Here is a 13,144-nt window from a genome sequence, read left to right as displayed (position 1 = left end):
CTCAGGCCTTTATAACAGCCACTAAAATGAAGGGAGCCCCTTTATTTTCGGGTTTAATTCCTGTTAAACAAAGGATCAGCAATTATGGCAAATCAGTTATCAATATGGTCATTACTTACCAGTAACATATGGATAATATAATAAACTTTAAATCCTGTGAGGTCACAATGTGGACATCCATTTAATTACGTTTCGTTAAGGATATGGTGAGGACTAATATGTGTAAAAGCATTAAGCAGGTGCTTTCATAAGAGCTATTATTGTTTACAAATCAAAAATATTTGATTTGAGCTATGGATATGATCCAGTGGTACTTGTATAAACACTGATGTGAAAGAAGGAAATATTTTGCCTCAGTGGCAACTCATTTAAGTCTTGAGTTTTTATGTCTAGTGTGGAACTCTAAACCCACTGGGATCCAGTAAGGACTAATTAAAGCAAGACAAAAAATATTGCTTTCCCTTTCAATAAAGACAAGCTTTCTAAGATTTTCTGCATTCTTCTCATTGGTCACATCTCTTACATTTAAATACATTTCATATTTTACCTTTATTCAGGCCTCTATTTCACCAAGGTCTCATTACTGTCTGGAATGGACAACATGAAAAGAAGTAACTGACCAGTTCTCATTATATCCTCATCATTCTGAAATCTTAATCAAATTCCATCTCTCTTATTTAGGGATAATGACTCATTTTTATGGATTCTTAATGCCACTGTGTATAAAAGTGCATATATATTAAGTATTTGGCTTTAATAACCTTTCTATAGTTTAATAGCATTTCTCAACAAGCCATTAATTTAACATTAGGCACATTATCCTATGGGGACATTTCATTTCCCAATATAGTGTTATTCTAAGATGTTCTAGATGTTTCAGAGTCTTAAATCTATGCAGAAATTTTAAATCTAATCACAGTTAATATGGAAATAGTCTTCTAGATGTGACCAGCTCTTAAATTTAGTTTGAATGCCTGTCTAAGTTAAGTAACCTTTCTTTGGTTAGTTTTCAATTTTTAATTTTTAATAAAAATCACTTATACTTACTGTATTTATGCAATTGACACTGAATTTGGTAAATTATAATTTCATTACTATGCCCATAACTTTTCTACCAATTTCATTCAATAGCATACAAATATACATACAACTATACCTACACACAACAATAAAGTAAAAATGAGGAAAAGGGAAATGATTTCTATGTTTCTTTTGTATCTGAGTTTATTTCTTCCTAATTTAAAGTCATAGCTTCTACTCATTCCTATAGCAATTATGTGTTCTTTTATATTACTCATGAACAAGTACATGGACTTTGAATATGAGCCATCATTAGATATGAAGAGTAAAGTGATGTTCTTTAAGATATCCTAGAACTTCTTAAACACCCAGGTTCTGAACTAATATTACAGTAATACTCAAATTTAATGCATGATGTACTTATTCTAACATAAACTATACATCACTGACATATCAATAAAAAGTTCTATATTTACTGAAGCATCCTTTCCATGTTATACCAGTTTGAAAATGTGAGATGTTCTGGTAACCAATTGCAATGGAATTGGAGTAATTGCTTCTTGTGCCCCTCAAACTAAGCTGAACAGGGGGGTGCCTGCCTTTTGCCAGCTTAAGTTGGCACTTTCCTGAGGTAAAGATATCTACTGTTATACTCTGAGGAGGTCAGGGTAAGCACACTTTGGTCTTTGATCAGGATTTGCTGCATGTCTGGAGGGAAAAAAGGCTAAATAATATAGCTTCGTGCATGAATTTGTCCTTTATTTAGCCATTGAAATCAATAACCCAAATTGCTACAGAACACCCAAAATAAAATGTGGTTTTGGAAGAGATTAGGAGTCTAAGTAGAGCTGAATGTTAAATGTTAACAGCATTAAACAAAAAATCAGTGAACAGTAAGAATGTTTGCCATTTTGCATTCTGCAACGTTTATAGATACTGCCATTGCTTTAAGTGGCTTTAATAATAGTGAATAAATGAAAACCTGTACAAAAGCTATTTTTAAATGCCATAGAGATGAGTAAAGTTGTTGAAAGTCATATTTGCAACAACTCTTGGACAAATTTTCCATGGTCTCATGGGGCAGCTTAAGAACAGGATGTAGATGTTTATATTTCTAGTTAGATTTTTTTTTTTTGGTGAAATTAAAAGAAGAATTTAGATTCAAGTTATTTTTATACTGATAGCCATGAAATATTGGGAGATAAAAATGCTTTTATAAAAGGTTATAATCATGTTTTTTTTTTCATCCCTGTAATTATTGTTAATTCTTTCATCAAAATGGTTGATAAAATTTCAAGTTTAGTAAAGTACCAGAGCTCTATGCTGATCTCTGTGGGTTTGGAGAAGGGTCATTTGGTTGGTGCCCAAAGGATAAAGTGAGATGTTGAGTGAAAATTGTAAAAAGTGACCAAGTGTGTTTTCAAAACAAACATTTAATTTAGCCCACATGCAATCTAAAATACAACAATAGAACAAAGAAGGGGAGAAGCTAAGATGTAATGAGATCTACTAGTGATATAATCACAATCAAATGTTTGCAAATTCAAGGTCATTGGTTGAGAAACGCTGTGACAGGTCAAGCTTTACAAAGAAGAAGAGTGAAGGAAGACCTGTCATTTAGCTGGTTACAGAGGTGATATTCAAAAGGTGGAATATGGGCAATCTTGAGTAATTTTCTTTGTTCCCAGAAAGAAACAAGCTTAACTCTCACTAATTTATTATTATATCAAAAATCCAGCCAACTTACTTTGCAGTGCATACTCGTTCTTATATCTTTAGTCTTTCAACATTTTCAGGCCCTAATTGCTCCTATGCAAAAGGAAAACACAATGCTAGAAGCCATTCAAATGAAAAAAAGGAGTATGTTCATTGATTAAAAGGAAAAATGGCATATACTAAATGATCTCTATCATACTTAGTGATATTTATGAATGCCAGAATCAAACAATTTTAAAACATTTTGTACCCAAAAGCAGCAAAAAAAAAACAAAACCGCAACAGCAACAACAACAAAAAAAAAAAAACCCAGCAAGTAGCACACATGGTTTAGGAGAGAAATTGATGCCCAAATAAGGTAACAAACTACTCATTGACACCTCTTTTTTGTCTATCTAGTATGTATTTATAGCCATCAATTCAGGGAGCCTGAAAACTTTTGTGAAGTAAAATTTAGCCCTGAATTTTCAGCTCTGGGACTCAATAGAGGAATACCACCAGCTTCTTCCATGCAACCATATGCACCAGCTCTTCAAAACCGCAGATGCTGATTCAGAGAACATCTTCTATTTCTCCTTTGTTTCCTTCAGGGTATGAATGAAAGTCCAACGACTTGGAACACTCCTCCATTGGAATACCCTCCCCCTGCTGCCCGGTACTTTCCTTGGTCTCCTCGTGGATCGAGTGTGGCAGGCAGTCCTGCTCCGAGTTACTCCAGACGTAGCCGGGCAGAGTCACATGGCTGTCGGGCTGGCGGCTGGCGGTCTTGGTCGCCTTGCTGGAGATGAGCACCACGCTGGTGCTATGGGTCACGGTGGTGAGCACTGAGCCGTACCTGTGGCCGCCGCACGGGGGTGCATTTTTCCAGTCAATGGAGAGATTCAACCGACTCCACAACTTCTTCATCTCAGACTGAACCTAAGTCGAAAGAACCAGAATGTGGATCAGAAACTGGCAGGGAGATCCTGCAGCCTAGTTAGACAATGTTTGCCCTGGTTTCAATGATAGTCCTAATTACTGAGGCTCAGTTTGGTTGCCGGGAACTAACTCTATATATACTCTCTCTACCCCTCAAAGGTGTTATTACTGGAGATGAGCAGACTGAGACTTGAAATAAAGGGGCTTGTCCAGGTTAGTATTTTAGTAGAAGTTGAAATGCAATCAATAGAAATATCTGATTGTGCAAGAGGAAAAAGAGGACTCCACTGGAAGGAGAAAGAGATATAGTGCCATTGTGGATGAGAAGTGGCTGGAAGACACTCAACTTGAAATGTAACCACCAGGCTATCCGTGTGCAGACACACTGAAGCAGTAAAGGCAGGAAAGGACTGTGGAGTGAGAAGCAAGCACTGCAAATGCATCCCTAATTGGGGGGGGGGGCGGGGGCGGGAGGGAACTCTTGTTTCCAGTCTACTGCTATTGCCACTTTCCCTAAGGGGGCTTCTTTGCAAGCTCAATGGGAAGCAGCAGAAACCTGTTAAGCTGATGCCACCCAAGGAACAGTAGAGTTATTTCTTTCCAGCCAACTCTTCAATGAACTGACATTGTCCCATTACCCTTTTATGGTTTAAAACATGTCCAAATGTTCAAGTGGAAGGGGGATATGGGGTTAGTGGAATGGGTGGAGGGGATCAGTTGAATGGTGGTAGGTGGCAATTAGAGCTTTGGTGGTGGACATGTGTGGTGTATACAGATGTTGAGGTGTGACGCTGTATACCTGAAATGGATACAGTATGGTAAATCAATGTTACCTCAATTTTTTTTAATGTATGCTGATAGATTTGTCCCAGGGAAACATATTTAAGCTCCTTTTAGAACTTGAAATTGAATATACATTTAAGCATTCAATGGAATACAAAGTCCACTGTATTAACAACCTCCATTATCAACCTGCACGCCAACCAGGCGTATTTTGATATCAGGGTTTGCACCAGGATTGACATTGAAAAGGGTGAGAGGAAGAAGACCTTTGCTTATTTACATTAATTAATCTTGCTTTGTCAAAATTACTTGTGATTAAAATACCTCCCTTCACCTTGCCCATTCTGCCATATAACTCCTGATGATTCTAAAGAGATTAAGATCACATCATGAGGGCCATTTACTAGCTTATTCAGAGCTAGACCTGCTGTAAGTCTGAGGTTCCTTCAAACCCACCTCTCCATTGCAGTAGCAGTAGATGATAGACACAAAGAAACCCTGGGGAACGACAACAAAAATTGTTAGTGGCTTGACAAAGCATGAAGATCACAACACTAAAGTCTCTTGTGTCAAGTCAAGATGTACAAGTTGAAAACTTATGTGAAAATATTCCAAATATCCTCTCTTGCTGTTTCTAAATCCATAAGTTTATATTAACAATTGTCTGAGATCTATCCTGATGTCAGTTTAACCAAACAAGTAATTCCAAAATATATAAAGAATGATTTCTATTATATTAGATTCATTTATGTTGTCACTCAAAGATCAAGGAATATCTCCTAGTTGGTAAGTGATATTTATACACAGTGAATGTTGGAAACTCTACACATAGAATATTATACAGTGAAAACACAAAGAAATTTTTTCTTCATTCAAAAATATTGCAAGCTGCTCAGCATGACAGGGATATAAGATGTAAACAATTCAGACAAGGTCCCTGTTCTCTTGGAGATTACAGTCTGGAAGAAAAGACAGATGGATAAATATAAACAATAGCCACAAGAAAAAAATGTCAGATAATAAGGTGTATGCTGGTAATATACGTGAAGTAAAAGAAAATAAAGGAGGAAATAGACTAGATGGGAAATTCAATGAAGACTCTGAAAAGGTGGTATTTAAGCCGATCTGAGTGACAAGAAGCCAGTCATCTAAGCAATAGCAGGGGAAGTGTTCCAAGCATGGGAATAGCAAGTACGAAGCCCTGGAGCAGCAGTGAGCAGCATGATGTGAGGCCAGAAGCAGGTGGGACCCCTGCCCTGTAGGGTTTTATACTGAGGGTGACAGGAAGCCTCTGGATACTTTTAGCAGAGAAGTGAAATGATTATATCTGTTTTTATGATTCTTCAGACTATGTATAGAGACTAGATTTAAGGTGACAGGAGATGACAGTAAATGAGTAAACAGTAAGGAGAATAAGGGGGTGTCCACACTAACCTATGTGAGGGATGATGGTTATTGCACTTTCAGACAAGAAAAGTGTAGAAGCAGTTCTTCCCTTTTTTTGTATACCTTTCCCTTTGTTTCATCTTCTTGCCTTCTCCTTTTTTTGCTTTCATTTATTTTTCTAAGTGTGCGGGTGCATGCACAGGCACACAGCCCTTCTCGGCAGGTGTTACATTACAACAATATGCACTCCTGTCCCCCACATAGGAAATTGTCTGTGAGAAATAGCTCCTCCTGTGGTCAAAGTTACCTGGCCTTGCTGGATGGAAAAGCACAGGCACCTGAGCAGACTGCTTCTTCGTGGCTATTGGAAGCCAGAGAGGACAGAGAAAGAGGTAGCAAAGAAGGAAAAAGGAAAAATACAAGAACCACAAAATTCTAGCTGCTGCTACCTACCTGAAAAGAATTGAAAAAGAGCTCACAGTGCATCCGGATTTCCCATCCAAGCCCAGAGAAGGAGTGGGGCAGGCACACAAACACAATATAATGCACCCCAAAGACCAGCACCAACACCAGTGTTGATTTGGCAAGTTTCCTGAAAGAGAAGAGCAAGCCTTTCACCAATCCACTTAGAGAGCATTTTGAGAGCTATTTTGCTGCAAATTGCATGAGTTTATCTTTTTTGATTGCTGAATAATATTCCATTGTGTATATGTACCACATCTTCCAGATCCAGTCATCTATTTTTGAGCATTTGGGTTGTTTCCATAGTTTAGCTATTGTAAACAGTGCTGCTATAAACATAGGGGTGCAGGAGCTGGAAGGGCTCATGCTCAGCAAAATAAGCCAGAAAGAAAAAGAAAAATACCAGATAGTCTCACTCATAGCAGGAATTTAGAAAATCTGAATAAGGGACCAGGAAAAAGACTAATTATAACAAAGAAAAAATCAAAATCAAAAAGCAACAATAATCTAGAAACACACTACGGGTGGCAGAGGAGGGATTAGGGTCAAAATAAGGGGGGTGGGAATTGTATGGGGACTATAACCAAAATGAAGATGCATACTTTGTGCAAAAATGAAAAATGATGTAAGAATTATATAAAATTAAATTAAATTAAATTAAAAAGATATTTTGCTGGGAAAAAATTAAACTTAGCAGAGCTAACAGGGGCTCTTACTGAACTCTTTGGATCCCACAGTTTCTCTAAATCAGTTTCTCTCTCTCTCTCTCTCTCCCTCTACTTCTCCCTCTTCCCCTCTTCTTTTTCTCCCCCTTCCTCCCTTCCATCCATCCTTCCTTCATACTTTCTTTCTATTTAACTGAGGTAATATTGGGGCACCCCATCAGGTATCACCACCTTAGTGCATCCACCACTGACTCGCCCACACTCCACCACCATGGACCACTGTGCTCCTCCCCCTTTGTCCCCGCCTCCCCACCTGCAAATTTCTTTTCTTTGCTTCCACTTCCTATCATTTTTATACTAAATCAGATAGCTTGTTCTCACTTCCCATGAATATTTTCCCCTAAATCTCTAGTCTCACTTCTACTCTCTTGCTTAAAGGACACATTTTTTCAAAAAATTGTGATATGCCCTTTTTTGCCCCTGACCTAAGTCTTCTTTAACATCTTTGTTTGAGGCTTAAAGAAGCATCAGTTAACAGCTGGCTGATCCCCTGATAATGATCCTGATAATCATCAACAATTTGCCCTTTTCTTCAGGAAAAACTGAATAATGGACATCCCTCAATCAGTACATTTGTAAGTTCTAACAAATTTATATTTGGAAGGTGCAATTTGATTAAAAAATGGAAACAGGGGCCTCCCCGGTGGCGCAGCAGTTGAGTGCTGGGTTGCAAAGCTGCCCGCAGCTTCTGCAGTGCTGGTTCGATTCCTGGCTGTTCCCCGGCCGCAGGGGGAGGGTCCCACATGGCGAGCAGACCTCTCCTGCTGCCCGCTGCTCCCCTCAGCAGTGTGCTTCAGTCCTTCTGCCTGCTCTGCTCCCCGCTCTGGCTCTGGTGAATTCTCTCACCCTCCCGCGCTTCTGACTGTGCCCAGTGCTTGTATAAATAAATAAATAAATGAATCTTTGGGGAAATAAAATAAAATAAAATGAAAATTAAAAATGGAAACAATACAGAAAACCCATTTTATTCATTTTTTTTCAATTATGACATATTTTAAGAATGTAGATAAAATTGTCTTCCACAATCATCAGCATGAGCCCTTATGGTAGATCACAAAGTTTATGGGAAAATCCCAATTTGCTGAGGACAAATTAAAAAAATGCTTATGCACATTCTGAAGGTTTTGACTACTATATATTTCAAATATGTGTGTATATATGTTTTTCCAATAAATCATGCAATTTAAACAACAATATACATTTATACATTTAATCTTAGAGACATTTCAGATAATTGATATCTAATATTTACTCTAAACAGTAATCACCAAAATAGTTTAGCATATGGCTAGCTGTTCTGAAATTACCTGTATTGCTTTCTTGTGTCATGTCCAACTGCATTGGTCTCCCAAATTTTGGTAGCCAAAACCCTAACTGTATTCAGAAACAGAATAAAATTCAGCTGAAAGAGAAGGTAATATTACAAAGAATTAGTTAATCATTAAGATGTTTACAAAAATTTACATAAATTAAATGTCTTTGTAATCAAATAATAAATGTTACACATTCCATAAATATTAATGAAAGAATCTGAGGTAAAATATTAGATAGTAATCCTTGATTTTGTCTCATGAGAACACAAAGATATAAAATATTTCAACAGTACTAAAAACTAAAAATATCAGAGGATGATCTGCCAGAATACACAGGGAATTCCCAAACAAAATTTAAATGAACTTCTATGGCGGACTGGAAAGATAAAAGGTAATCATTATTATATAAATGTAACCAAGTGCTTTTTTTGAAATTAATTCTCAGTTTCTGTCTCTATTTTAGGAAGAAAAATAATAGTGTTGGTGTATGACATGAAAAATATCAAATGAAGTATGTAAGAAATTTTTCAAAGGCAAGTAAGATTTTGTGTAAGAAAAAGCCCTTAGAATGTAAACTGGTGCAGTCACTTTAGAAAACAGTGTAAAGAGTCCTCAAAAAATTAAGAAAGAAAGACTATATAACCCATCTATTTCACTTCTGGATATATACCCAAAGAATATGAAAACACTAATTTAAAAAGATGTACGTACCCTAGGTCATTCAGTATTATTTACGATAGCCAAGATTTGGAAAGAATCTAAATACCCATAGACAGAATAGTAGATAAAGAAGGTTATGGTACATATATACAATGAAATACTATTCACCTAAAAAACAAAATGAAGGGCCTCCCCGCTGGCGCAATGGTTGAGCGCTGGGTTGTGAGGCTGCCCGCAGCCTCTGCAGCGCCGGTTCGATTCCCAGCTGGTTCGATTCCCAGCCGGTTCGATTGCTGGCCAACGGCTGAGGGTCCCACATGGTGCGCAGACCTCTCCTGCCGCCCGCTGCTCCCCTCAGCAGTGTACTTCGTCAGTCTGCCTGTTCTGCTCCCCGCTCTGGCTCTGGTAAATTCTCTCACCCTCCCGCGCTTCTGACTGTACCCAGTGCTTGTATAAATAAATAAATAAATCTTAAAAAAAAAAAAATTTGAAAAAAAAAAAAAAAAAAAAAACAAAATGAAATCTTGCCATTTGCAACAACATGGTTGGAATTCGTGGGGATTACACTAGGTTGAAATAAGTCAAATTGAGAAAGACAAAAACCATATGATTTCACACATATGTGAAATATAAAGAAACAAAACAAAATAACAAAGCCAAAAATACCAAACTCTTACATACAGAGAACAGATTGGTGGTTGCCAGAAAAGGGGGTTCACTGGATGGTAGGTGAAACAGGTAAAGGGGATTAGTTACATGGTGGTAGAAGAAAACTAAAATGTTGATGGCTATCATGATGTAGTATATATAGATATTATGCTATACACCTAAAACCCATATAATGCTATAAACCAACGTTATTTCAACAAAAATGTTAGGGAAAGGATGGGGGGAGGGGAGGGCAGGAGAGCGAGGGAGAAAGGCCCTTAGCATAGGCAATTATATTGAATTTGAAATATGATAGATGTGGGTACCACTGGAGACAAGTTCTGGCTTTAATGGGCATTGGGAGGGAAGATCAAGAAAAGGCATAAGCCTTTGTATGTCTGAGGGGCTCAAGAATCAGCAAAGTGACCCACAATAAAGAAAAAGAAAAGGTCTCCAGGTCTGGGATCATAGGAGTAAAAGCCTGAACCCCTTCATTCAGGGACCCAATCTGGGTTCCATTTGCAGTCAGGAAATGGTAGTGTTTAGGATCAATGCAAATAGGTATTGCTAAAGGTGAGCTTGTGTCAACGTCATAGCAACAACTTGAGAGAATCTATCAAGTGCTTCGAAATTCACCTTGTTACATAAAATAGATTCCTTTATTGTTCTCATTTTTTAACTCCTTGTGGAAAGTGCCAAATAAATGCCTTAGGCATTGCTTCATAATGAATCTACTCTCGGTTCTTCTCAGTAATTTCTCTGTTCTGCTCATGCCCTCCTTCCTCCTCCGTCTGACCTACAAGGTGATCAGAATGTTAAAGGGGAAATATAAAGAGTAAAAGGGGGCAGAGAACTTCTAGGAGCTTCCAACTGCTTAAACATATAAGTATTTGTAAACATTTAGAAGCCCCAGAGTTGTCCCCAGCGCTGGCTGATGAAGGGGAAGTTATGTGTTTTCTGCTTGGGACTCGGTGTCCGCCATGACTAAGGGTCTGATTCCCGTCCCAGACGCTCACATAATTCTTGCTGTAATGTAAGGCTTTCCTAAACCTTTGTAGAACAAAGTGACACACAAACCTTCTGTAGGTTGTAGCAGCAGTTTAATTATTATCCTTAAAAAAAAAAAAAACCCTATACAGGCTTTCAACTCACCCCTATAGCTGCCAAGATGGGGGCTTGATAAATCCATTTGATGTCTCCAGCACTAAGTTCCCAGCATCTTAGACAAGAAAAACAACTTTCATGAATAAATTGGCAAAAGAAACAGGCAGTGAGACAAAGCAGCATTTTAAGTTTTATGAAAAACTCCAGCCCCAAGCTTTTAAGAAACAAATACATCCCCCCAAAAAAATTTTCATAAAATGCCCAAACCAGTGGGAAAAAAAAAGTATAATTGGTCCTAGTATCCATAATATCAGCTAACATTTGAGGATAAGCCCAGAATTATGAATATTAGTGAATACATTTTATAGTAACGTGAAACAAAACAATTATTTCCAGAACCACACAAAAAAATTATACTCTTCTAAATGTGGTATGATGGATGCCTTATTTTTATTAACTCTGGAATGAATCATAATAATTAAAACTTGTTGATAAAGAAAAAGTCCTGTCACTGCATAAATTACAGCAATCTATTTTATAACTTCAGTTCTAGTATACTGACAATAATGCAAATCATTTCATTTTGCAAATCATTCCTTTTTGCAAATCATTCTTATCCACAGAAATGTGGTAAAAATTTGACAATAATGCAAATGTTTTTTGTTGATAGAAATGCAACAGAATACAGACAGCAAATGATTCTTATTCATAGAAATGAAAATTAGGTGTGTTTGGTGGAATGTTACTGTTAGTACCCCATAAATATTGACCAGTTTTTGCATGTATTTTTAAATTTCTTTTAATGTTCATTTTACTAAATATAAACATGGAATTCATTTATTTATTCTTTGAACCAGTTATAACATTTTACTAGTTTCTTCATCAATTAATGAGCTAAAAAATCTTTGACAGGCAATCATTTCGTATTTGCATAAGACTCATAAATCGTATCCTTAACTTTAAAAAAATAGTCTTCAGTACCACAATAAACACATTATATAATTTACCTGTTTGTTGTATATTTTCTACTTCCTTCCCATCCCTAAAGAATTTAAGTACTACATGGGCAGTAATATTGTTCTTTCTCAAAAAGATTCAGAGAAAATCAGATTTCTAATTTTAAAAGGCCAGATCAGAAAAAATTATATCTCCATTCTTCCTTGACTAAGGAGTTTATCTGTCTTTGAGATGCTCCAGGTCTGCCCCCTTCACCTGCCTTTGGACATGGCACTAAACATAAATCAGATTACACTCACATTATTTACATTAATTCAATTGTTTTAGAGCACAATTTAATGTCAGATGTAGTTTTCAAAATATATGAGTTATGGATTCTTTGCCTCAAAAACAATAAATGTATTTCTTAATTTTTCAGTGAAAGGACTTATGACTAGTAATGGTTTATGACTTCATTTATGATTATTAAGAAAGAAAGCATGATAATTAATTATCTAATTTGTATAAAATATATTGTAAATATGTTTGCTTTCTTTCTTCATTCAGGGCCTGGAATAGCTGTTGAATGGATGAATGAGTCAAAACCAAAATTTTCCTCCAGGCCAACAGAAAGATTTTGAAGAATGTAAACTTATCTCTCTGGATCTCATTTTCATTCCTCTCAAAAATGAAGGCACTGGACCAGAAAATACCTTAGGCCCCACCAAATCTAAATTATACAGTTACACATCTCAGGACATCATTCTTATAGCATTATATAGAATCACTTTACTGACACAACAACTTCTTCCCAAAGAAATCAAGTAGCAGACATAGCAAGTTTTCCAGCATCACATAGAAACACAGCAATAATGATAGCCATGTAGATAACACTGGCCCTCAACTGCTAACAAATTCTGAGCATAGAGATAAAGCCAAGTAAAAATGCAAAGCCAATAAGTTCTAGAACTGAGAGAAGGTAATAAATGATCAGAAGCCAGTAGTAGGAAAGCAGACCTAAAAATGATCTGTGGAATTCAGAATTTGGAGAACAGTGAAAGTTTCCTTATAGAGTGCAGGTGTTCCCCAAATCCCCAAAGTGCTTTTTTTTTTTTTTTTTAATTTCATAGCACTCAAAATGATGTCTGAAGAAAATAACTAGCAGGTCAAGCAAACGTGTAGGCGCAAGTTAAAGAAAGGCTCCCAGGAGCTAACAAAGGGGAACTGGTGTCATGAAATACACACAATCTGTGCATAATACAGTGTGTTCTCTTAACATAAAATAAAACCCCTGCAACTCCCTGAGACAGCAAGTTATGTGGCTTTGGCACAGACCATAAAAAGGGCTGGGGGTGGGAACAGGGTAATGTGGTCCTTACACCTGCTTGCATCATACCCTGAGTGTGTTAACTTACCCAACTCTTTCCTCTTGCTTCTTATGTTTGAAATTCATTTCATAAACCATGGAGTTCA

The 13,144-nt window shown here is 37.0% G+C and overlaps 1 protein-coding gene across 2 annotated transcripts in view; it reads right to left on the bottom strand.

The window, feature by feature from the left end:
- Positions 1-2,178: 2,178 nt before the first annotated feature.
- Positions 2,179-13,144, bottom strand: part of PTH2R (parathyroid hormone 2 receptor) — a 62,699-nt gene continuing 51,733 nt past the window's right edge. For both annotated transcript variants that reach the window (XM_037523948.2, XM_037523947.2), the window contains exons 9-13: positions 10,784-10,850; positions 8,318-8,412; positions 6,277-6,415; positions 4,894-4,935; positions 2,179-3,654 (exon numbers count right to left, since the gene is read on the bottom strand). In XM_037523948.2, the coding sequence (XP_037379845.1) occupies positions 3,289-3,654; positions 4,894-4,935; positions 6,277-6,415; positions 8,318-8,412; positions 10,784-10,850 (709 nt within the window). In that variant the 3' untranslated portion in view covers positions 2,179-3,288. The remainder of the gene's footprint in view (positions 3,655-4,893; positions 4,936-6,276; positions 6,416-8,317; positions 8,413-10,783; positions 10,851-13,144) is intronic.

The sequence above is a fragment of the Talpa occidentalis genome, unplaced genomic scaffold, assembly GCF_014898055.3.
Source record: "Talpa occidentalis isolate TD23 unplaced genomic scaffold, MPIMG_talOcc4v2.1 talOcc4.3, whole genome shotgun sequence".
NCBI classification, from domain to species: domain Eukaryota; kingdom Metazoa; phylum Chordata; class Mammalia; order Eulipotyphla; family Talpidae; genus Talpa; species Talpa occidentalis.
Note: the sequence above shows the minus strand (reverse complement) of the source record. Positions and strands in the feature narration are given on the sequence as shown.